This window comes from Leopardus geoffroyi, chromosome D2 (genome assembly GCF_018350155.1).
Source record: "Leopardus geoffroyi isolate Oge1 chromosome D2, O.geoffroyi_Oge1_pat1.0, whole genome shotgun sequence".
NCBI classification, from domain to species: domain Eukaryota; kingdom Metazoa; phylum Chordata; class Mammalia; order Carnivora; family Felidae; genus Leopardus; species Leopardus geoffroyi.
The window spans coordinates 61,354,489-61,377,353 of NC_059334.1; the positions used below are offsets into that span (position 1 = coordinate 61,354,489).

General features: G+C 43.7%; 1 protein-coding gene across 7 annotated transcripts in view; it reads left to right on the forward strand.

The window, feature by feature from the left end:
- The window catches only part of SUFU (SUFU negative regulator of hedgehog signaling), a 125,421-nt gene that overhangs the window by 22,235 nt on the left and 80,321 nt on the right, over positions 1-22,865 (forward strand). For all 7 annotated transcript variants that reach the window (XM_045438725.1, XM_045438729.1, XM_045438726.1 and 4 more), the window contains exon 3: positions 14,292-14,428. In XM_045438725.1, coding sequence (XP_045294681.1) covers positions 14,292-14,428 — 137 coding nt within the window. The remainder of the gene's footprint in view (positions 1-14,291; positions 14,429-22,865) is intronic.

The following is a 22,865-nucleotide window of genomic DNA, read 5'->3' on the forward strand; positions in this document are numbered from 1 at the left end:
TGCCCAAGGAGCAGCGAGGGAGTAGTGGACTGGGCTTGTGTTAGCTCAGGCATCTTCCTCCACCAATATTCTTGCCCACATTGCTGGACTCATCTCTGGCATCTTACTGGATGCTAGAGTAGTATAATTTTGTGTAATTTTCACCCTAAGTCTACCCTGGGACCTCCAAAGGGTCCAGGGAGATCAAGACTAAGAATTTCTGACATCTACCTTCCTCACTTCCCGCTTCCTGATCACTGTTGGTGGGCTCACCACTCTGCCTAAGCCCTTCAGCCCATAACCTTGGGTGAGCATTTCCCTCCTTACCCCTTACCTACCATTCTAAATATTATAAAACTTTGCCTCTTTTCTCAGATTCAATGTAGTTAGTAAACCTTTGTTTGGTCTCAGTGTGTGCATGTCACCAGTAGTCAGTCATCCGATGTCTTTTGCCACCTAATAAGTACCCAGCATTGGTCTGTGTTCAGTGTGTGTCACTTTGGGGGACTACAAAGAGGTAGAAGAATGGCAGGACTCCACAGTATAATGTGAGAGACCCTTGCTTAAAATGTAAGGGAGACCACACAAAGAATTGTATTAGAGATAAAACAGTGCTTTGAGAGAACATACTGTGGGAAAAAAGAGCATAGTTTCACTTAAAGACATGGTAATTGAGAAGGGCTTTCACAAGAGGACTTGAGAAGATAAGCCTGGACTGGAAGGGCCTTCCAGGGTGGGAGGTCAACAGTAGTCATGGGATCATTTGTTTGGGACATGGGGGTTGCTGGGTGTCATGGCGTAGTGTTGGTAATGGTATGGACCTAGGAGCAGAAAGGCTGCTCAGTGTCAGAAATGCTGCACGACACCTGTGGCCTGCCTCATTTTCTTGACCTACCAGTTTGGTGACCCTGAACAAAATGGTGGATGAAGTTAGCCACACATGATAACATGATACAGTCTTGGACACACACGCACTCATGCACACACACACTTGGATCCTAGTCATGATGCCTTCTTTCCTTATTGCTCATAGACCAACTTCTGAAATCTCTTATTCTGGGACTCCTAAACTCAAGCAAATGATATGGATTTCCTCCAGTATGGGTTATTTGAGGGAAAAAAGAAAACAAGCAATATGCGTCAAGATGTTTGCCAAAGCACAAAAGAGTGCAGCTTTGGAAGCAACCGCCTGTCCTACAAGAAAGCCATGGTCAAGTAAAGGAGCATATATAATTTCCTCTTTTGTAGTATATGATAGTTCTCCTTTCATAATAGGGAAAATGATTTCCAATATGAAAAATCTGTCCACATTTGTGAACCAAGAAAATAGTAATTCTTTATTGTCTGAGTGTGTAGTGATTGGCTTGGTTGCCACTCTCCTAGCGCTGAAGGGACCAGAGGAGGGATTGAGATTTGAGAACCTGCAAAGAAAGAACTGTGTAGGGTGTTCCTCTTCAGAGTGACCTTTAGCAGTGATGTTCTATCGAGGGAGATTGCCAGCCCTAGGCAGTCGTGCGAGAGTGAGCCCTGGCCTCTCTCTCCTGCCTCCCTCTAATTTCCTGTCAGAGCTCCCACTGACTGAACCCAATTGGAAGCCAGAGGGCTTAGGAGCCCCACACAGGTCAGCTTTACAAGGCAGAGAGCAAGGTGAGTATATTGGTTTTCTATGCATAACAAATTATCATAAACTCAGCAGCTTACAACAACACACGTTACCTCACGTCTCCTTTGGGTTAGGAGTCCAGGCGTAGCTTAGCTCAATGTTCTGTTTCAGATTTCACAAGGCTGAAATCATGGTATCAGCTGGGCTGCATTCACATCTGAGGCCCCACTGGGGAAGGATCTACTTCCAAACTCCCTCAGGTTGTTGGCAGAACACCTTTTCTTGTAGCTATAGGGGTTACAGAAGCTTCTTTAAAGCCAACAACAGAGATAGCGACTGCTAGCAAAACATAGTCTTATATAATGTAACATCCTCATGGGCATGATAACCCATCACCTGGCCATATTCTGTTGGTTAGAAGCAGGTCACGGGTCCTGTTGTCATTCAGGGAGAGGGAATTCCACAAAGGCATGAGTACCAGGAGACAGAGATCACAGGTGCCACCTCAGGATCCATCTGCTATAATGAGGATGGATCTGGACGGGCAAACAAAATATTCAGCTCAGACACCTGGTGCAGAGAAGGTGATTAACACCTGATCCTTCCTGAAGGTTGGCAGAGGGCAGAGAAGAAGGGAACAACCTGTGTGGAGTCTCGAAGGCAAGGTCATTAGGGTATCCAGATATCTGCCATTCCATTCATTAGGCTTGGTGCTTAGAGTGTTCGGCAGAAGAGGTGGATGGGACCCAGGTCATTGTGAGGTTTGGGGAGAGGTCTGGACTTTCTCCTGAAGATTTAGTGGGGGGAGTTTTAGAGGATTTTTAAGCAGCTGGGAGATATATTCCCTTTGGGGAATGTCAGAGCAAATAACTAAGGAGGGCAAGAAGCAGATCAGTGAGTGTTATGGACATCCAGGGGAAGAATGCAGAAGGCCAACCTATGGTATTGCAGCTAGGATGGAGAGAAGAGGATTGATTTGAGTTGCTGAGGAGGAAGGACAACTTGGTGACAACTTGGTGACTCCTTGTCTGGCTATGCAGGGGAATGAGGCAGGACTGGACAATGACACTCAGGATTCTGGCTTCATGGCTGTATCAGTTTCCTATTGCTAGTGGCTTAAATACACATTTATGATCTCACAGTTATGGAGGCCAGAAGTCTGACATGGGTCTCACCGGGTTAAAGTCAAGATGTCAGTTGGGCTGCATTCCATTCTGGAGGCTGAAGGGAGAACCCATTTCCTTCCCTTTTCCATCTTCCAGAAGCCACATTCATTCCTTGGTTCATGCCCCTTCCTCCATCTTCATGGCTAAGAAGGGTAGGCCAAGTCCTCATACCACACCTGTCTGCCTATTCTTCCACATCTTCTATCTCTCATCTTTTCTTTGAAGGACTCATGTGCTTAGATTGAGCTAACCTACGTAATCCAGAATAATCTTCCCATCTCAAGATCCTTAACTTAATCACATCTGCAAAGTCCTTTTTGCCATGTAAGGTAACATATACAGGTTCCAGGGATTAGAATGTGGACATCTTTGGGGAGCCATTATATAGACTACCATGACAGTACTCTTTTTCAGTTAGGGAAAGATGGAGAAGGACCAGGTTTGGGAAGATACTGAGTTCAGATTTGCATATATTGAGTTGGAGGTGTTAGAGTCTGCTCCTTTGTTTGGGGATAGATTTGGGAATCCTTAACAGAGGCATGGTGCCCGAAGCCACTTTGTGTGGTTATCTGCAGAGATTGCGTGTGGTAAGGAGATGGCAGAAACTGCAGGAAGTGGGCCTTTGGCTTCTGTCCTTTTTTCACTTACAGAGTTCCCTAGGGGACAGGTAAAGACCATGCACAGAGAAATGCTCACATTCTGTTTTCCCTGAGGAAGTGCTTTCCAATGGTGCCCTCCTTTTGCCAAGCAAATCTATATTCTCTGCATGTGTATAAGGGACAGAGCAGTGGCTAATTCCAGGGTATCATGAGGTTTGGGGCAGCACTGAGGACTTTGGAGCAAATTGACTTTTGAGAAACTTGGTGCTCTAAGCAAGTGCCAGAGTTTGGATGAGAGGCCCTTGAATTTATTTGGCATGCTCTGGGAGGCAGAGGTGAAGAGGTAGTCTCCTTGCAGAGCCCCAGAGCTACTGGAGGTCTTTGGTTGAGGTCTTTCTGTAATCTCTGTGTCCAGCTGGGACTAAGGCTAGGCTTTGCCCTGTGCCTGTTAGAGATATGGATGGGGGGTGTATGTGGCCTTGGAGGGAAGCCACCAAAGGAAAAGGTCTGTAGGTCTGTTCCCAGGGATAGGATTTAAAGGCTCCATTCTTCTGGGAGAGAATATCCAACCCAGAAAGGCTGGGAACTAAGTTTAATTTCCAAGAAGAAGGGCTGGTTAGAAGGGAAGACCCAACGAGGGAGTAGGGAAAGAGGAAGGGGGAAGAAGAGATAAGAGGAGCCTTTGTAGGGAATGAAGTGACATCACTCCTGGTTCTGAAATTGGACTGGCCTGGCCTCCTGTGCCCTATGTTTCCTGAGGCAAATGGTCTACTCTTCCTTTTCTTTTGATAACAATATTGAGCTTGAGACTGAGCCACAGTCCCTAGACCTGCCTTTAGAGGTACCACCTTCTCAAGGCAGAGCCTTCACAGCTGCCTTAGCTGGCCCGGCATTCCTTGCTTCAGATACCAATGGACGTATCCAAGCCACCACCAGGGAAAGGGTGCACTGCCCACGGGCCTCTCCTGTCATATCATGAATGTCCAATATATACACTCAGCGAGCAGATTCTATGAGAAGTCTGGCAGATAACAGTAGTAATAAGACACAGCCCTGTCCTTGGGGGTTTACAGTCTAGACCGGAGATTATAACAGCAGAAAATGTGGAAAATGCAAAGACTTTGAGAAAGAAAAATTGACTGTGATAGCCACTATAATAATTTTATTGTATTTTCTTTTTCACAAACATACACACATACATATATTTTATGTATTTTTACATAAAATTTTTACATAAAATTTTTACATAAAATTGTGTGTGTATGCACAAATACATATATTAAAAAATTTTTTTTAGTGTTTATTTTTGAGAGAGAGAGAGATAGAGTGCGAGCAGGGGAGAGGCAAAGAGAGAGGGAGACACAGAATCTGAAGCAGACTCCAGGTTCTGAGCTGTCAGCACAGAGCCCAATGCAGGGCTCGAACTCACAAACCAAGAGATCGTGATCTGAGCCGAAGTCAGATGCTTAACCTATTGAGCCACCCAGATGCCCCCCAAAGTATATATTTTTAATGTTTATTTATTTTTGGGAGAGCATAAGCAGGGGAGTGGCAGAGAGAAGGGGACAGAAGATCAGCAGCAGGCTCTTCATTGTCAGCAGCGAGCCCGATGTGCAGCTTGAATTCATGAACTGCGAGATCATGACCTGAACTGAAGTCAGACACTCAATCGACTGAACCACCCAGGTGCCCCTGCACAAATATTTCAAACTACATTTTGTATTAAATTTTGTTTCATGCTTTTTCATGACCATTTGTAGTAAAATATGTATTTACCATTAAAAAAAATTTTTTTTTAGCATTTATTTTTTGAGAGGCAGAGAGAGACAGTATGAGTGGGGAAGGGACAGAGAGAGAGGGAGACACAGAATCCGAAGCAGGCTCCGGGCTCTGAGTGGTCAGCACAGAGCCTGACGCAGGGCTCGAACTCACGAACAGGAGATCATGACCTGAGCCAAAGTCAGACACTTAACCAACTGAGCCACCTGGGTGCCCCTGTATTTACCATTTTAACCATTTGTAGATGTACAGTCCTGTGGAATTAAATACATTCACATTGTTTTGCAGTCACCATCCGTTTCCAGAATTTTTTCATCTTCCCAGCTGAAGCTCTGTATTCGTTAAACAGTAACTCCCCATTCCTCCTTCTCCCCACCCCTATTCTAGCTAGTCTTGTCTCCTTTTTTAATGGAGATGTGGCAACCATCATGCCATTTTATGTGTTTATGAATTTGACTACTCTAGGTACCTCTTATGAGTGGAATCATCCATTTTCCTTTTGTGTCTGGCTTATATCACTTAGCCATAAGTGATACAAACCTTTTCAAGGTTTATCCATGTTGTAGCATGTGTCAGAGTTTCCTTCCTTTTTAAGGTTGAATACTATTCCATTGTGTGGATGTACCATATTTTCTTTATCCATTCACCCGTGAGTGAACATTTGGGTTGTTTTCACCTTTTGACTATTGTGAATATTGCTGCTATGAACATTGGTATACAGGTATCTGTGTAAGTCCGTTTTCATTTCTTTTGGGTTATACTCAAAAGTGGAGTTGCTGAATCATATGATAAATTTATGTTTATTTTGTTTTTTGAGGAACCACCGTACTATTTTCCAGCTGCACTATTTTATATTCCCATCAGCAACTCACAAGACTTCGAGTGTCATGACCACTTTATTTATACGTTTATTCTATAGTTAACAATAGGTGAACAGCAAATAATAGAGGCTTTAGAGTGGGGTTCTGACATAATCTTCCCTTCTCTCCTCACCAGTTAGAGGTGCAAAGCCCTTGGCTTCTCAAAGCTTAAGAGATTAGTCCTCCTGTTTTCAGAACTCTCATTTTGAATGTCTCTGTGATGTCCCACCACAACATGCACCAGAACTTAGAATACCTCAGCTTATAGAACATTTAGACTGTTTCTAAATTCTTTTCTCGTATAAATACCACGGAATATATTTATGCAAAAGACTTTTTCCAAATACAAGATTATCCTCTTAGGGTGAATTTCCAGAACTGGGAACTACTATAGATAATAGCTGACACTTAAGACAGTACCCACTGTATTCCAGGCACTGTTTTGAGTGTTTCATATATATTAACTCATTTAAGTAGTTACCATATGATAGCTACTTGTATCTCCAGTAAAAAATTTTTTAGGGGCACTTGGGTGGCTCAGTTGGTTAAGCGTCCAACTTCAGCTCAGGTCACGATCTCACGGTTCGTGGGTTCGAGCTCTGCTTCGGGCTCAGTGCTGAGGGCTCAGAGCCTGGACCCTGCTTCGGATTCTGTGTCTTCCTCTCTCTCTGCCCCTCCCAACTCACGCTCTTTCTTTTTTTTTTTTTTTTTAATTTTTTTTTTTCAACGTTTTTTTATTTATTTTTGGGACAGAGAGAGACAGAGCATGAACGGGGGAGGGGCAGAGAGAGGGAGACACAGAATCGGAAACAGGCTCCAGGCTCTGAGCCATCAGCCCAGAGCCTGACGCGGGGCTCAAACTCACGGACCGCGAGATCGTGACCTGGCTGAAATCGGACGCTTAACCGACTGCGCCACCCAGGCGCCCCTCTGTCTTTCTTTTTAATGTTTATTTATTTTTGAGAGAGACAGAGCATGAGCAGGGGAGGGGCAGAGAGAGAGAGAGACACACACAGGACCCGAAGCAGGCTCCATCCAGGCTCTCAGCCGTCAGCACAGAGCCCGAAGCAGAGCTCGAACCCACGAACTGTGAGATCGTGACCTGAGTTGAAGTCGGACGCTTAAAACGACTGAACCACCCAGGTGCCCCTCATATCTCCATTTTAGAAAATAGACTTTATTTTTTTTTTTTCTCTAAACAGACTTTATTTTTTAGGTTTATAGCAAAATTGGGTGGAAGTAGAGTTCCCGTATACCCTCTGCCCTCACACATGCACAGCCTCCCTATTTTTTTTTAATATTTTTATTTATTTTTGAGAGCGAGAGAGAAACAGAGCACGAGCAGGGGAGGGGCAGAGAGAGAGGGAGACACAGAATCTGAAGCAGGCTCCAGGCGCTGAGCTGTCAGCTCAGAGTCTGACACAGGGCTCGAACTCGTGAACTGTGAGATCATGACCTGAGCTGAAGTCAGATGCTTAACTGACTGAGCTACCCAGGTGCCCCATCCTGACTATTAACATCCAGTACCAGAATGGTATGTTTGTTACAATTGGTGAACCTACACGGACACATCATTATCACCCATACTCCATAGTTTACCTTAGGGTTTATTCTTCATGTCCCCATTTTTATAGATGAAGAAACTGAGGCACAGAGAGGATAGGTGATTTGCCCTCCAGCCAGGAAGTAGTAGAGCCAGGACTTGAGCATAGGTCACCTGGCTCCAGAGACTCTCTTTTCTGCACTGCTGACATTTTGGTGGTTCTTGATGCATATTTGGCGCTTTCTAATTTGGCAACATTTTGCTTTGTGTGGGTCAGATAGTGACACTTCAGTGTTGGGTGATTGCCCCAATTTTCCCAAGATTAATGGCTTTCCCTAGACATGAGGCTTTCAATTCTAAAGCCAAGGAAATCCTGGGAAAACAAGGACAAGTTGGTCACCCTATTTCAGTGACACCGGAGTCCTGGGGCCCATGATGAAGTGTTTTTAGTAACTAGGTCAAGAGCTGGAGCTTCCCCAGATCATGGGAGGCCGGTGATGGCCAGAAGGATGAGAGGAAGTTGCCAGATACACTTCCTGTTCCCTGACCTGTCCACATTTGTTTCTGGGCACACTGACCAGGGCTCCTACTTGGTGTTCTGGAATTTAAACTGCCCAGCAGAGCAGTAGATCAGATTATGTGATGACTCTTCGTAACTAACTGTCTTTTGATGGTTGGTGGGTGTTTGCTGCTTTTTGGAGAGGGGTGTAAAAGGACCCCGGATACTTGGGCTGGCTAACAGCCTAACCCTCCCCTGCAGCACACTTTTTCTGCCCAGAGCACAGCTGAGTGTAATTATACAATGCCTAGAGTGTTTGCTGTGCAGCTCAGGTATGTTGCAACATCCTGAGCTGTGGGCTGGCAGTAGGCAAACACATCTTGAAAAGATAGGTGGGTGGTCACATTTGTGACGTGAGAGGGATAAGGCTTGTTGCCAGCTACACTATAGGATTGCCAGAGCACTTCCACTGGATATTAGAGTATCTCGAGACCAGCAGGGGCCACTTCTTCTGGGGTCAGGCTGATTCTTGATGGAAAGGGTTGCTGCCTGAGTCTGTTAGCTCATTCATTTCGTCTTTACTGAGCACCTATTGTACACCAAGATATATATTCAGAGAAGTGTCCCTGCTCCCTGCTCTGCAGTCCTTTCCACCTAGTTCCTGCCTACTGCCTGTAGACAGCCAATATTATTAGTTTCTGATTTATTATTCCTGTGTTGCTTTTTGCACAAATGAGCAGATATATGTATATTTTCCTATCTTCCCCCTCTTTCTTCCTCAACAGGTAGTATACTGTAGTACTTTTTTTTTTTTTTACTTGACAGTATCCATATCAGTTTGTTAGCTCTCCCTCATAGTTGCCTATACTCTTTGAATGGGCAGTTAGATTGTATCCGCTATTTTGCAATTACAAATTCCTAGAAGTGGGATTTCTGGGTCAAAAGGTAAAATATAGGGCACCTGGGTGGCTCAGTGGATTAAGCATCTGACTTCGGCTCAGGTCATGATCTTACAGTTCGTGAGTTCAAGTCCCACATTGGGTGAGTTCGAGCCCCGCTTCTCTCTCTGCCCCTTGTGGGATTCTCTCTCTCTCTCTCTCTCTTCACCCTCTCTCACTTGCAACCTTTCTCTCTCTCTAAGAAAAGGTAAAATATGTGTAATTTTGTTAGGTATTGCTACCTTGCTCTCCAAAACGGTTGTGCTAACTTGTATCCCCACGAGCAGTGTATGAGAATACCTCTTTGCCCACAGCCTCATCAAGAGAATGATATCCTACGTCTTAATTTTTGCCAACCTGATAGATGAGAATTGTGTCTCTTGTTTTAATTTGTATTTAAGTTGCATTTCTCTTATGAGTGAGGTTGAACATCTCCTTGTATGCTTACAGCAGATATATCTGTACCTATATCTATATATCTATAGTTTGTCATTTTTTTTACTATCAATCTTTTCTTTTCCCTCTCAATTTTTAAGAACAGCTTTATTGAGATATAACTTAACATACCATACAGTTCACCCACCTAACATAAACCTGTCATATATAATACATACTTGTCATATATCATGTATGTGTATAATTTAGTGGTTGTTAGTGCATTCACAGAGTTATGTAACCATCAGCATTATCTAATTTTAGAACTTTTTCATTACCCTAAAAAGCAACCCCATAGCCATTAGCAGACACTCCACGTTTGTCCTCAGTCCCCTGGCCCTACATAGTCACTAATCTGCTTTCTGTCTCTACAGATTTGCCTATTCTGGGCATTTTATATAATATACACATAATATGTATTATATATTACAAGTTATATCATTCGTCACATATCGATGGAATCATACAATATGTGGTCTTTTTAAAAATGTGTTTTAAGTGTTTATTTATTTTTGAGGTAGTACAAGTGGGGCAGGGGCAGAGAGAGGGGGACAGAGGATATGAAGCGGGCTCTGCTACTGACAGCAGCAAGCCCAGTGTGGGGTTCGAACTCAGGAACTGTGAGATCGTGACCTAAGCTGAAGTTGGATGCTCAACCGACTGAGCCACCCAGATGCCCCAGTGTATAGTCTTTTGTGACTGGCTCCTTTTACTTACCATAAGTGATGTAATGCTTACAGTATTCCAAGTCGTTTCTAACATTTAATCCTCATAACAACTCTGATATAGTGACTGTTTTGTTATTATCTCCATTTAATGGATGAGGAAAGTGAGGCACAGAGGTTAAATGTCCCACTAAGGTCACATACAATAAGAGGATGGACTTTGGAGTCAGGCAGACTTCAAGTCCAAGCTCTATCACTTGCTTGCTGTGTGACATGTGGAATATTACTTAAACTCTCTCTGGTGTCTTTTTCTCATGCTAGTTAAAATGAAGATAACAGTGGGTGAGTCTTGGAAAATTAAATGCTATAAGAAAAGTGCTTAGTCCAAGGCCTCAGACTTAACAGGCATTCAGTTAATCATAGTGGTTATTAATAGGTAGAGTCAGGTAAACCCAGCTTACTTGGTGTGGTTGGCCTTACCTCCTCTAGCACTTAGTTGTACCTGAGACATCAGCTTTTTTTCTTTTTTTAAAGATATAATTCACATACCCTGAAATTTATCCTTTTAAAGTATACAATTCAGTGGTTTTTTAGTATATTCATAAGGTTGTGCAACCATCATCACTATTTAATTCCAGAACATTTCCATCACCCTAAAAAGAAACTGTACCCATTAGCAGTCACTCCCCATTCTCTACTCCCCCTAGCTCCTGGCAACCACTAATCTACTTTCTGTCTCTGGATTTGTTTATTCTGGACATTCTGTATAAATGGAATCATACACTATGTGGCTTCTTGTATCTGGCTTTATTCACTTAGCATCATGTTTTCAGGGTTCATCTGTGTTGTATCGGTACGTCATTCTTCTTTATTCCATTGTATGAATATACTACATTTTGTTTGTCCATCCATTGATACATTGTGTTGCTTCCACTTTCCGTGGCTATTACGAATAATGCTACTGTGAACGTTAATGTACAAGTTTTTGTATAAACGTATATTTTCCATCTCTTGGGTGTACACCTAGGAGTGGAGCTTCTGGGTCCTATGGCAAGTTTATGTTTAACTTTAGGAGGACCTGCCAAACTGTCTTACAAAGTAGCTCTGCCATTTTACATTCTGACCAGCAGCGTGTGAGAGTTCCAGTTTCTCCACATCCTTGTCAAGACTTGTTCTTGTCTTTTATTTTAGTCATCCTAGAGGATATGAAGTGGTACCTGAGTGTGGTTTTGATTTGAATTTCCCTATTAACAGTGTTGAGCGTGAGATGCCAGCTTTTAGGTCAGCTCTTTTCTGCCCACCCCAGCTGCTGTGTTTCCTCCAGAAAGTGTCTCCTGGTTTCCTGCTCATCTTCTGCCTGGTGTTAGTGGTCATTCTGGCCTCTTGGAGGCTGACTGATACCTTCTTAGTCCAGGTGCTTGGGGCAGGCTTTTGGGGCAGATTCCAGTGCCGGGCAGCTGTGTCTGGGATTAAAGGCACAGGTTCTCTCTGTGCATAGGTTGGTGTTACTCTTGAGGCTGCCACATCCGTTCTTAGGCTCACCAAACTGCTGGGACAAAGCCAGCCTCTCCCCTGGGGACCTCAGTGAGCAGGATCTGAAGTTCTTCAGCTGAAAACGGTCTCAACCATCCTTCTGCAACAAGACCGTTAGAACCCCTCACCCCCTCCTACCAGATTGGGGAGAGTCTGTATTGTATTCCTTTAAAATCTCCGTAGGAAGAAATTCCACTGGCCCTCTTTACCACCAGCTAGTATTTTAGCAGCCTTCTGTGTTAGAAACATTCTTTGCTCTGACCCAACTCCCTCCTCCTTCTGCAGCGTGTGCCAGTTTCCTCTCATGCTTTTCTTTCTCAGAGGATGTGAGAGACAGCCACCCCCTAGGAGGGGCTTCGTCCTCTGGTCAGACAAAACCGGTTTGGCTGGAGAAGCGCTCACGTGAGGAAGTCCAGACCAAGCCAGGCCTCTCCGGGGGACTTTAAAGACTGAATGACCTTGTCACTTGGCTATTGCCTCGGCAGTCTGCTTTGAAAAAGAGACCTTCTGACAGGCTCCAGGTTGTGTGTTTATCCTGAGGCTGGGCCATTCCAAACGCATGTTTCAGAGTTTAGAGGTTGCCTCCAGCCAGCCTGGTGGGTGGTAATCAAATGCAGGTGGACACCATCTGGCCGGCCTGTCCTTCCCAGCCAACCAAGTGAGGGCTGGCCTGCCTACCACAGAGTTGGCCCAGAAAGCACCCTTCGTGCAGGCAGATGGTGGACATGTGCACGTGTGCACACGCACGCCCCAACGTGCATGTGTGTGTGCACAGCCTCCTTAGAGAGGTGGTGTTGCTTGGATGCATATGATTTCTCTCTGCATCGGAGAGTTCTCCCCATCGCGCAGCCTGAGGAACATGTTCTTTTTGTCTGTTTCTCAAGTTTTTGTGGTTAGAAATCATGTATTTTTCTTGGCCCAAGATGAAAGCCCTGGAATAATGGTCTAATACATTTTACAAAGCTGCTTCTAATTGGAGGCTTCTTGAAATCTTCCCTTTGGCCTAGTGACCCATCTTCTTTGGTGGAGTTTTAACTCTGAGTCAGTCTTGCCTTACCTCGGATTTTCACACTCCTCTCACGCTTGCAGCCGCAGGGAGGTGGCTTTCCCGGCCTCTGCTTGCTTAGCTATTCCCTCAGCCCCCCTGCATCAAATTGCCCCCAAACCTGACAGCTCATCGGGGGAAGAAAATAGCTCATACTGTGTCCTGCGGAACAACTTCTAGTCTCGTCTCTGAAATTCTAGGAATTTCATCAAAATGGATTCTGTCTCCCACGTTGCAAACCACGGACACCTCCTTTAGATGTAATTAGGCACAAGCATGACAACTTTAAGGACGGATTCCTTTTCAGTTCTTTGGAGGATGTGGCTTCTCAGAGGTGATCTCCCTGGTGCAGCAAGTGCAGGACGGCTGAGCTCACCCAGGCACACAGGCAAGGTGTCTGAGTTTCGGAGACTTTGGACTCTCTTTTTGTCCAGTCTCCTGGCCTGGCCTCTTGAGGCTGATGAGGATGATGATGAAGGAAAGGTGCCACGCAGGATTCCAGGGTTGGACATCATCACCCTCCCTTCAGAATTCTTGCCGCGGACTGCCTGTTCCGGTAGCTTGTCTAGCAAGGAGGTGCTGGCTGTCATCTTAGTTTATGGTTTGTATTTGTCTGCTGAGGAGTTTACATGTGTATAATCATTGTGGCTCATGTTTGTACAAGATATAATTACTGGAAATTATATCATGAACATAGTTTAACTTTTAACCCTTCCTATGCTGGCAAGCCTCCTGAGCTCTCAGGAACTCTTCCCTGGACTCTTCCCTCACATAAGGGGGCATGCCACTCCCCAGCCAGGCCTTGCTATCACATCTACATTGTTTTCCTCTCTGGCAGAAGTCCATTTCAGGGGCTTCCCTGAAGACTTGGGGCCCCTGAGTGTTTCCTAGCCGTCAGAAGCAGGCATTCTTCCCTTGCCTCATCGTCACTGTGATGAGTGTGGCCACAGAGGCAGTAACTGTCATCATTCTTGGCCACCTGGGGATGAGAAGTGGGAGCAAACCATACTTCCCCCGTATTCTAGTGATTGACAGGTATACACAGGGTGCCAGTTTTCAGGAAGAGCATGTGCCGATCGATGAGTGCATGTGGCTTGCTGGGTTTCAGGAAGAATACAGGCCTTCCCAGTATTTGGAATCTGCCTGGGGATGTGTCCACAACTGCTGAGTTTGGAGATCAGCCAGCCCAGCTCAAAGATTATATGTACCCTTGTGGGACAGAGTACAGATGAGAGTGGAGGAAGGATCTCATCCTCACAGAGCATACAGTAGGATTGTATCCTTAGCTAACTAAGTAGGTACTTAATAACAGTTCAAAGGAATACGGAGTGTGAATAAGGAAGATTTTCAGTAATGGAGCCTTAATCACACAGAGGAATGTTCCAGAGCCACAAAATGTGGAACTCATAATTTAGAGTGCCACCAGGGGAATTTGATTGGCTGGGCCAAGGTCATACCCATGTACTGTGGCTGGCCGGAGGGCAAGACTAGTATTGTGGCTCCTTACAGGCTGTTGAGGGAGAGTCCTCTGATTAAGGGGTTTGGATGCCGAGGCCACCAAAAATAGGGGAGAACTTTAATGAACTTTAAAAACAGTGTTTTCTTAAGGTAGTTGAACTAAAAACATTTGCTTTTTATTCCTTTCAGATTTACAGGAACAGACGGACCTAGTGGTTTTGGCTTTGAATTGACATTTCGTCTGAAGAGAGAAACAGGAGAGTCTGCCCCCCCAACATGGCCAGCAGAGCTAATGCAGGGCTTGGCCAGATACGTGTTCCAGTCAGGTAAGAGCCCCACGAGCTGGTGGGTGTGGGGGTTCTTTTGCCATAAGCCTGGTTGGCTTTAAAGGGAACTCATAGGTATATTTTGATAGCTGTGGAGTGACCTTTCCTGGGACTACCATACCCCATTTGTGCTATGAAGGTGGCTTGTTTTGCCTGGAGTTTCCTGGGTGGGAAGCTACCTGGGTCAGGAAAGAGAAGGATATGCTGCTCTGACCTCCAGCAGCAAGTGGGAGTTCCTGCCACAGTTTTGTTTTGTTTTGTTTTGTTTAATTTTATTTAAATTCAAGTTAGTTAACATATAGTGTAATAGTGATTTCAGGAGTAGAATTTAGTGATTCATCACATATATAATACCCAGCGCTCATCCCAACAAGTGCCCTCCTTAACGCCCGTCACTCATTTAGCCCATCCCCCACCCCAACACCCCACTAGCAACCTCAGTTTGTTCTCTGTATTTAAGGGTCTCTTATGGTTTGCTTCCCTCTATGTTTTTATCTTATTTTTCCTTCCTTTCCCCTAAGTTCATCTGTCCTGTTTCTAAAATTCCACATATGAGTGAAATCGTATTATACTTATCTTTCTCTGACGGACTTATTTTGCTTAGCATAATACATTCTAGTTCTATCCACATTGCAAATGGCAAGCTTTCATTCCTTCTGATTATTGAGTAATACCCCATTGTGAATATATATACCACGTCTTCATCCATTTGTCAGTCGATGGACATTTAGGCTCTTTCCATAATTTGGCTATTGTTGATAATGCTGCTGTAAACACTGGGGTGCATGTGCCCCTTCAAAACAGCATTTTTGTATCCTTTGGATAAATACCTAGTAGTGCAATTGCTGGGTCATAGTTTAGCTCTATTTTTAATTTTTTGAGGAACCTCCATACTGTTTTCCAGAGTGGCTGCACCAGTTTGCATTCCCACCAGCAGGGCAAAAGTGTTTCCCTTTTTCCACATCCTTGCCAACATCTGTTGTTTCCTGAGTTGTTAATTTTAGCCATTCTGACAGATGTGAGGTGGCATCTCATTGTGGTTTTGATTTGTATTTCCCTGATGATGGGTGATGTTGAGCATTTTTTCATGTGTCTATTAGCCATCTGGATGTCTTCTTTAGAAAAGTGTCTGTTCATGTCTTTTGCTCATTTCTTCACTGGATTCTTTGTTTTTTGGTTGTTGAGTTTGGTAAGTTTTTTATAGATTTTGGATACAAACCCTTTATCCGATATGTCATTTGCAAATATCTTCTCCCGTTCCATCGTTGCCTTTTAGTTTTATTGTTTCCTTCACTGTGCAGAAGCTTTTTATCTTGATGAGGTAGGTCCCAGTAGTTCATTTTTGCCTTTGTTTCCCTTGCCTCTGGAGACATGTCTAGTAAGAAGTTGTTGAAGCTAAGGTCAAAGAGGTTGCTCTCCTCTAGGATTTCGATGGTTTCCTGTCTTACATTTAGGTCTTTCATCATCTTGAGTTTATTTTTGTGTATGGCGTAAGAAAGTGGTCCAGGTTCATTCTGCAGCATGTCACTGTCCAGTTTTCCCAAGACCATTTGCCGAAGAGACTGTCTTTTTCCCACTGGATATTCTTTCCTGCTTTGTCGAAGATTGGTTCCTGCCACTATTCTAATACACTGAGCCCTTGTTGCAGACTGCCAGCCATTCTTCTGATGCCCAGTGAGCCAAATTCCAACTCCGCATGGAACTGACTAGCTCTATCTCTGTCTGTCCCATTTCCCATAATTAGCATGGTCCTTGCTCCATGCTGCCAGTGGCCTAGCCATCTCTATTTCTGGGGTTACAAGCTCATGTGTTAATCTTGGTTAAGGCTTGGATTAACAGTAGAGGGTGTGGCAGAGAGAGAGAATTGCCAAGAGTTTGCTTCCTCCTCAGAGTGTAAAGGGGAAGCTGGAATCAGGCAGGACCTTGACAGAAAAATTTGATTCACATGATTCAAGTGGCTTCCAGGGGATGGTCCTGTGCTCCTACTGCCCCTCTGGAGACTGCTAACATGGTACCTGAAGTGGGGACATTGTGCTGGCACCTTGGTCTCCCGCTCTTAGCTCAGCTTGCCTGTAGTCTTTCAGTGGGATGAAACGTTAGAGCAAAATTTAGTGCCTTTTATGAAGGGTTTCTTATCATCTGAATGTTTCTGTGCGGCTAATTAATTGCTGAGAAACATTTCCCATATGACCTCAGATTTTGTTTCTTGGGTTTGGTAAGTAGCCTTCAGATGAAGGCCAAGACTTTTTTGTCCAACTCATTTGCTCTTTGGTTGCCATAAATGAGCAGCATCTAGGCCAGGGTCTCTCAAAGTGTGGTCCTTGGATCCCCTACATCAGAAGCACCTAGAGAGCTTGTTACAAACACACATTCGTAGGCCCCAAGGAGACCTCTGACTCAGTCTTTTAGAGGTGATGTTCCCAGATGCTTCTGGTAGAGACTAAATTTGGAGAACCATAGATCTGGCAGCTTCTCTAATAAGTAGAGTGATTTTCCCCCCACAGCTTTAAGTATGTTATAAATTGGAGGTGCAATAGATCCTTTAGGTTGCACTCATCTGTCCTTGTTCCAGACCCCTGAGGTCAGTTGTTGGCAGGGTGACTGTCACATAATGGGACTGATCCTTAACTACTATCTACCATTGTGTGTCCTATAGGATAGTCCCCTTTGGGAGACTATAGGAGGCCCTTTCTAAGCAAGGGTTCCCAAACCTGGCTGCTCATGAGATCCTCTGGGGAGTTTGTCCACACACGGATTCCCAGACGCCCTGCATGGCTGTGATTCAGTTGATCGATCAGAGATGAGACTGAGGCATCTGTTTCTTAATCAGCTTCCCAAGGGATTCTAATGCAGCTGGTCTGGGGATGATGTTTGGGTTCTAAAGGATGGTTGACCAGGAAGAAGTAACATTCACAGGGGAAGGGGAAACAGGCTGCTTGAAGCAGTGGACCATGTGATTTGGTACTGTCCTAATGTGGTTTGCAGAATCTTTTAAATTGTGCCAGGAGGGGTGCCTGGGTGGCTCAGTCGGTTAAGCATCTAACTCTTGATTTTGGCTCAGGTCATGATCTCACAGTTTGTGAGATCAAGCCCCATGTTGGGCTCTGTGCTGACGGTGTGGAGCCTGCTTGGGATCTTTTCTCTCTCCCTCTCTGTCTGCCCCTTCTCTGCTCTCACTCTCTCTGTCTTAAAATAAATAAATTTAAAAAATAATAACAACAAAATAAAATAAAATTGTGCCAAGAGTCTATTGCCTGAACCCTTTGTGTCCTCCCTCTTTCCCTTCTTGGGATGCCTGAGGCTGATTCTAATACAGAACTGTCTTTGGAGGGGCACCTGGTTGGCTCAGTCTGTTGAACATCAGACTTCGGCTTGGGTGGTGATCTTACGGTTGGCAAGTTCGAGCCCTGCATCGGACTTGCTGCTGTCAGTGCAGAGCTCACTTGGGATCCTCAGACCCCACTCTCTCTCAAAAATAAATAAACATTAGAAAAAACAAACCTGTCTTTGGAAAAATAGACTTTTCTTGATGGGGAATTTGATCTGCTGTAGGAAAGGGGGCTCTAAAGACTAGGTCTTGCTTGTATAGACAGGTAATTCCCTGCCCACTGCTTAAGCCAGTGCATTTATGTTTGTTTCCATTTAATGTACCTGTTCGGGTAGATAGAGATCAGAGAAAGGTAAAAATGGGTATTATGAATCACTGTCAGGAGAAGTCAAGCAGATGAACTTCTGAAATAGTTCTCCTTTATCGTTCTGAAGTAATAGTGCAAGTAAGTGGAAAAGTAAGATTTAACCTGCAGTGGTTCATTTCACTCACACAGTAAACATCACTAGTGACCATTTTGAACCACTAATGTGATCATTGATTCAGGCAGATCATCAACAGTTGCTTAAAACCACTGGATAAGAAGATTGTTGGGGAGCAAGATATTCTCAGGGACTCAGAGAAACCCTCCACAGTTTATGTATTTGTTATAGAGAAAAATACATTTACAATGACAAGATTTGGTTGGACATCACCTTAACCAAATGCTAGAACATAGCAATACTAATAATGAAATAAATTATTATTTATGTACCTTCTTATGTGTGACAGTGTGAAGTATAAAACATCAACGGTGGTGGGAGAGGTGCCTGGGTGACTCAGTCGGTTAAGCGCCTGACTTGGGCTCAAGTCTTGATCTTGCAGTTCGTGAGTTTGAGCCCTGTTTTCGTCTCTTTGCTCTCAGCACGGAGCCCACTTTGGATCCTCTGTCACCTTCTCTCTCTGTCCCTCCCCCACTTGTGCTGTCTCTCTCTCAAAAATAAATAAACATTAAAAAATAATCATTAAAATATCAAGTGTGTAGCACTTTTCCAAAAATGTTTCACCTATGTTGAATCATGAGCAAACAGTCAGACAAATCTAGATGATAGGAATATTTTACAAGACAACTTTCTGGACCCTTCAAAAATGTCAATGCTATGCAAGATAATACAAGGACAGGGGTCGGGGTCTATACTAAATTAAAGGACACATAACAGTTTTTTTTTTTTTATTAAAAAAATTTTTTTTAACGTTTTATTTATTTTTGAGACAGGGAGAGACAGAACATGAACAGGGGAGGGTCAGAGAGAGGGAGACACAGAATCTGAAACAGGCTCCAGGCTCTGAGCTGTCAGCACAGAGCCCAACGCGGGGCTCGAACTCACGGACCGTGAGATCATGACCCGAGCCAAAGTCGGACGCTTAACCAACTGAGCCACCCAGCCGCCCCAGTTGTTTTTTTTTTAAATCTTTATTTATTTTTGAGAGATAGAGACAGAGCGTGAGCAGGAGAGAAACAGAGAGAAGGAGACACAGAATCTAAAGGTTACGAGCTGTCAACACAGGTTCCAACACGGGGCTCGAACCCACGAACTGCAAGATCATGACCTGAGCTGAAGTCAGATGCTCAACAGACTGAGCCACCCAGGTGCCCTGACACATAACAGTTTAAATGAACTTTTCATTAAAAAAATTTTTAAAAAACAGGAGGTGTACCTGGGTAACTCAGTTGGTTAAACATCTCTGACTTGGGCTCAGGCTATGATCTCATGGTTTGTGAGTTCAAGCCCCGCGTTGGACTGTCTGCTGTCGGCGTGGAGCCTGCTTCAGATCCTCTGCCTCCCTCTCTCTCTGCCCCTCCCCCACTCGTTCTGTCTTTCTCTCTCTCTCAAAAATAAACATTAAAAAAATTTTTTTAATGCACTTTGATCCTTGATTGGACCCTGAATTGGGGAAAAAAAGGATATTTTTAGGTCCATTGGAAAAGTACAAATATAGGCTGTATATTAGATAAAAGTATCATACAACTGTGAAATTGCTTGGGTGTGATATAATATAATGGTTATATGGGATAATATGCTTGTTCTTAGGAGATAAAAGCTGAAGTACTTATGAATAAAATGACACAAATTCTACAACTTAATTTTCAAATGATTAGGCGAAAAAATAGTGTGTGGAGAGAGAAGAGAAACCAAATGTAGCAAAATATTAATGACCCTGGTGAATCTAGGTGAAGGGTATATGGGTGCTCACCGTACTGACCTAACTTTTCTATGTGACTGAAATTTTTTAAATAAAAGTTGAGGCTGTTCCTTGAGTGTACTCTGGCTGGTGTATGTTCCACGGTCCCTTCTGGACCAGTGGCCCCTTTCATGGTGTCTTTAATGTGACTTCAGATCACTTCAGGCATTGCACAGCAGCAGCAGGATGACTACACTCCTAAAAGTGTGATACTTGATTTTCTGTTTTCCAGATTTTGTGTAATATGATAATAAAACTTAAATAATAGCTAAAACAAGTCTAGCTGAAATTCTTTTTGGAACATGGCAGGGAATAATAAATTATTTAAATACTGGGAAAATGACTTTTAAAAGTATATGGTAACCGATATAAGGTAGGAGACCGTGGCTATGTGCCTAAATGGTAAGGACAAGAGCTCACATTTAGTTGTGTGTTCCATGTGCCAGCCACGATTACAGACGCTCACTGAATATGTAGTGAAGCCCCATGAGTTAGGCACTGTTATACCAGCTTTACAGTTGCAGAGAGCAAGACACTATGGAAAAGTGAAGTAGCATGTGCAAGATCACACATCTAGGAGATGCAAAGCAGGATTTGAACGCAGGCAGGTTAGTTCTTAATGCCATTCTCTTAACCATGAGGCTGTGTTTCCTGTGGCTCAGCTGCTGTCTGGGTCGCTGGATGTCTCAGGCTGGGCAATGAGATTGGAGACTGTGGATGAATCCACTGGTTCACATGGCCTGTGAGCTCCATCATGTCTCACTCTATCACTCTGGAACATTTGAAAAATAGAGCGAGCAGAAACCATTCATGATATCACCAAAATCCTCTTAAATCCGTCCTTCTACCCTTTAACTTTTCATTTATGAAAAAATGTATATAAAAATTACAGCTTGAGGGGCGCCTGGGTGGCGCAGTCGGTTAAGCGTCCGACTTCAGCCAGGTCACGATCTCGCGGTCCGTGAGTTCGAGCCCCGCATCGGGCTCTGGGCTGATGGCTCGGAGCCTGGAGCCTGTTTCCAATTCTGTGTCTCCCTCTCTCTCTGCCCCTCCCCCGTTCATGCTCTGTCTCTCTCTGTCCCAAAAATAAATAAACGTTGAAAAAAAAAAAATTAAAAAAAAAAAATTACAGCTTGATGACTTTTCACAAACTGAACACACCCATATAACCAGCACCTAAGTCAAGAAACAGGCTAGTTCTCCAGAAACCTACCTTGAGCCTCCTTTTAATCACCGTCCCTTGTTCTTTTCTTTTCTTTCCTTTTTTCCCCCCATTTCACTGCATAATACAAGTCCTGAGCACCATATGCCTTAACTTGTTGGTACTAAGCTAAGGAGCTCCCATTTCCACTCCTCTGCTCCTAAACCAAGAGTACTGTTCGCCATCCTGTGTGTGACTGCCAGGTCAAGGGGACAGCCTAGTATGACAGTTAAGAGCATGGCCCCTGGGCCCCTGATCCACTGCCTTCATTCTTCGCTTTGTCAGTTACTACCTCCTGACTTTGGGCAGTGTAACCCATTTACTCATCTGTAAAGGAGGGGTAATAATAGTAACTACACATGAAGTTATTGAGGGGATGAAATGAGGTAATACCTCTAAAGCATTTAGAATGGTACCTGATATATATAGTAAGAACTATGTAAGTGTTAGCTGTAATATTAATAATATTGTAGTTATTATATATTTATTATATATAATATAAATATATATAAATTTATAATTGATATATAATTTATAATTACTATAAATATATAATAGTATTAATATTTTTATTAAAAACTATATGGATGGAGAAGGTCGGTACCTTGATCTTTCTTTGCAATGACAATAAAGATGCCATTTGACAGCAAAACCCTGTTAGGAAGGAAGTGACTTGCTTGTCCCTGAATCAGATGCTTGTCTTAGCTGATATGATGATATTTGATGCCATTATCTTTCTGCCACAAAGAGAATCAATAATAGTGGTACAAATAAATTACCTTGTGTTCATCACATACAACAAAAAAACAAATTCAGTTTAACTCTGGCTCCTTGATTTATGTAGTTGACAGTACCTGTAAAATCTTATACAGATCAATTCATATTCTAAGTGCAATAGAGCCCATGCAGTTTAATGGGGCCTTGTAGTAATTCCTTTTATTAGGTGAAGAATCTTTTATTTTATTTTTATGTTTTTTAAGTCTATTTATTTTGAGAAAGAGTGAGAGCACACATGTGCACATGCCCAAGCGAGCACGAGCCAGGGAGGGGCAGAGAGAGAGGGAGAGAGAAAGAATCCCAAGCAGCTTCCCTTACTGTTAGCGCCGAGGTGGAGCCCCACGTGGGGCCCAAACTCATGAACCCGTCAGATCATGACCTGAGCCTAAATCAAGAGTCAAACACTTAACCACTGAATGAGCCACCCAAGCTCCCCGAATCTTTTTAGTGTGAATAGTTGCCCCTATTGTAACTGTTTTGTAAGACTGAGTTTAGGCCTTTCAGGATTTCTCAGAGCCTTCTTTTGATGCTGCAGAGAACCTCCCTTGTAGTGAGTGGGCATTGCTCTGGCCCTGAGTGGTTACCCTCTACAAGGGTTACACATATGCTGTCACACAGAACACATATTTTAGGTTTGATGTGTACACAGATATACCTACGTGTGTAACTAACAGTATAATTCTGCTTGATGGTTTTGCCTCACCTGTGCTGCCTACCTTAAACTCAGTGACTTTATATGGAGCACTCCACCCATTTGCATGTGAGAACATGCTGAGCAGCGTCATCAAGTAAGTGGAATGCTTAGACCTGCTTTTCCAGGTCTAAATAGCATCCACAGCCTTGGAAGTAGCATCAGGGCACTTGATAGGCAAGGGAAAGAGGGACAAAGCTCTAGGGAGTGTGGTGGT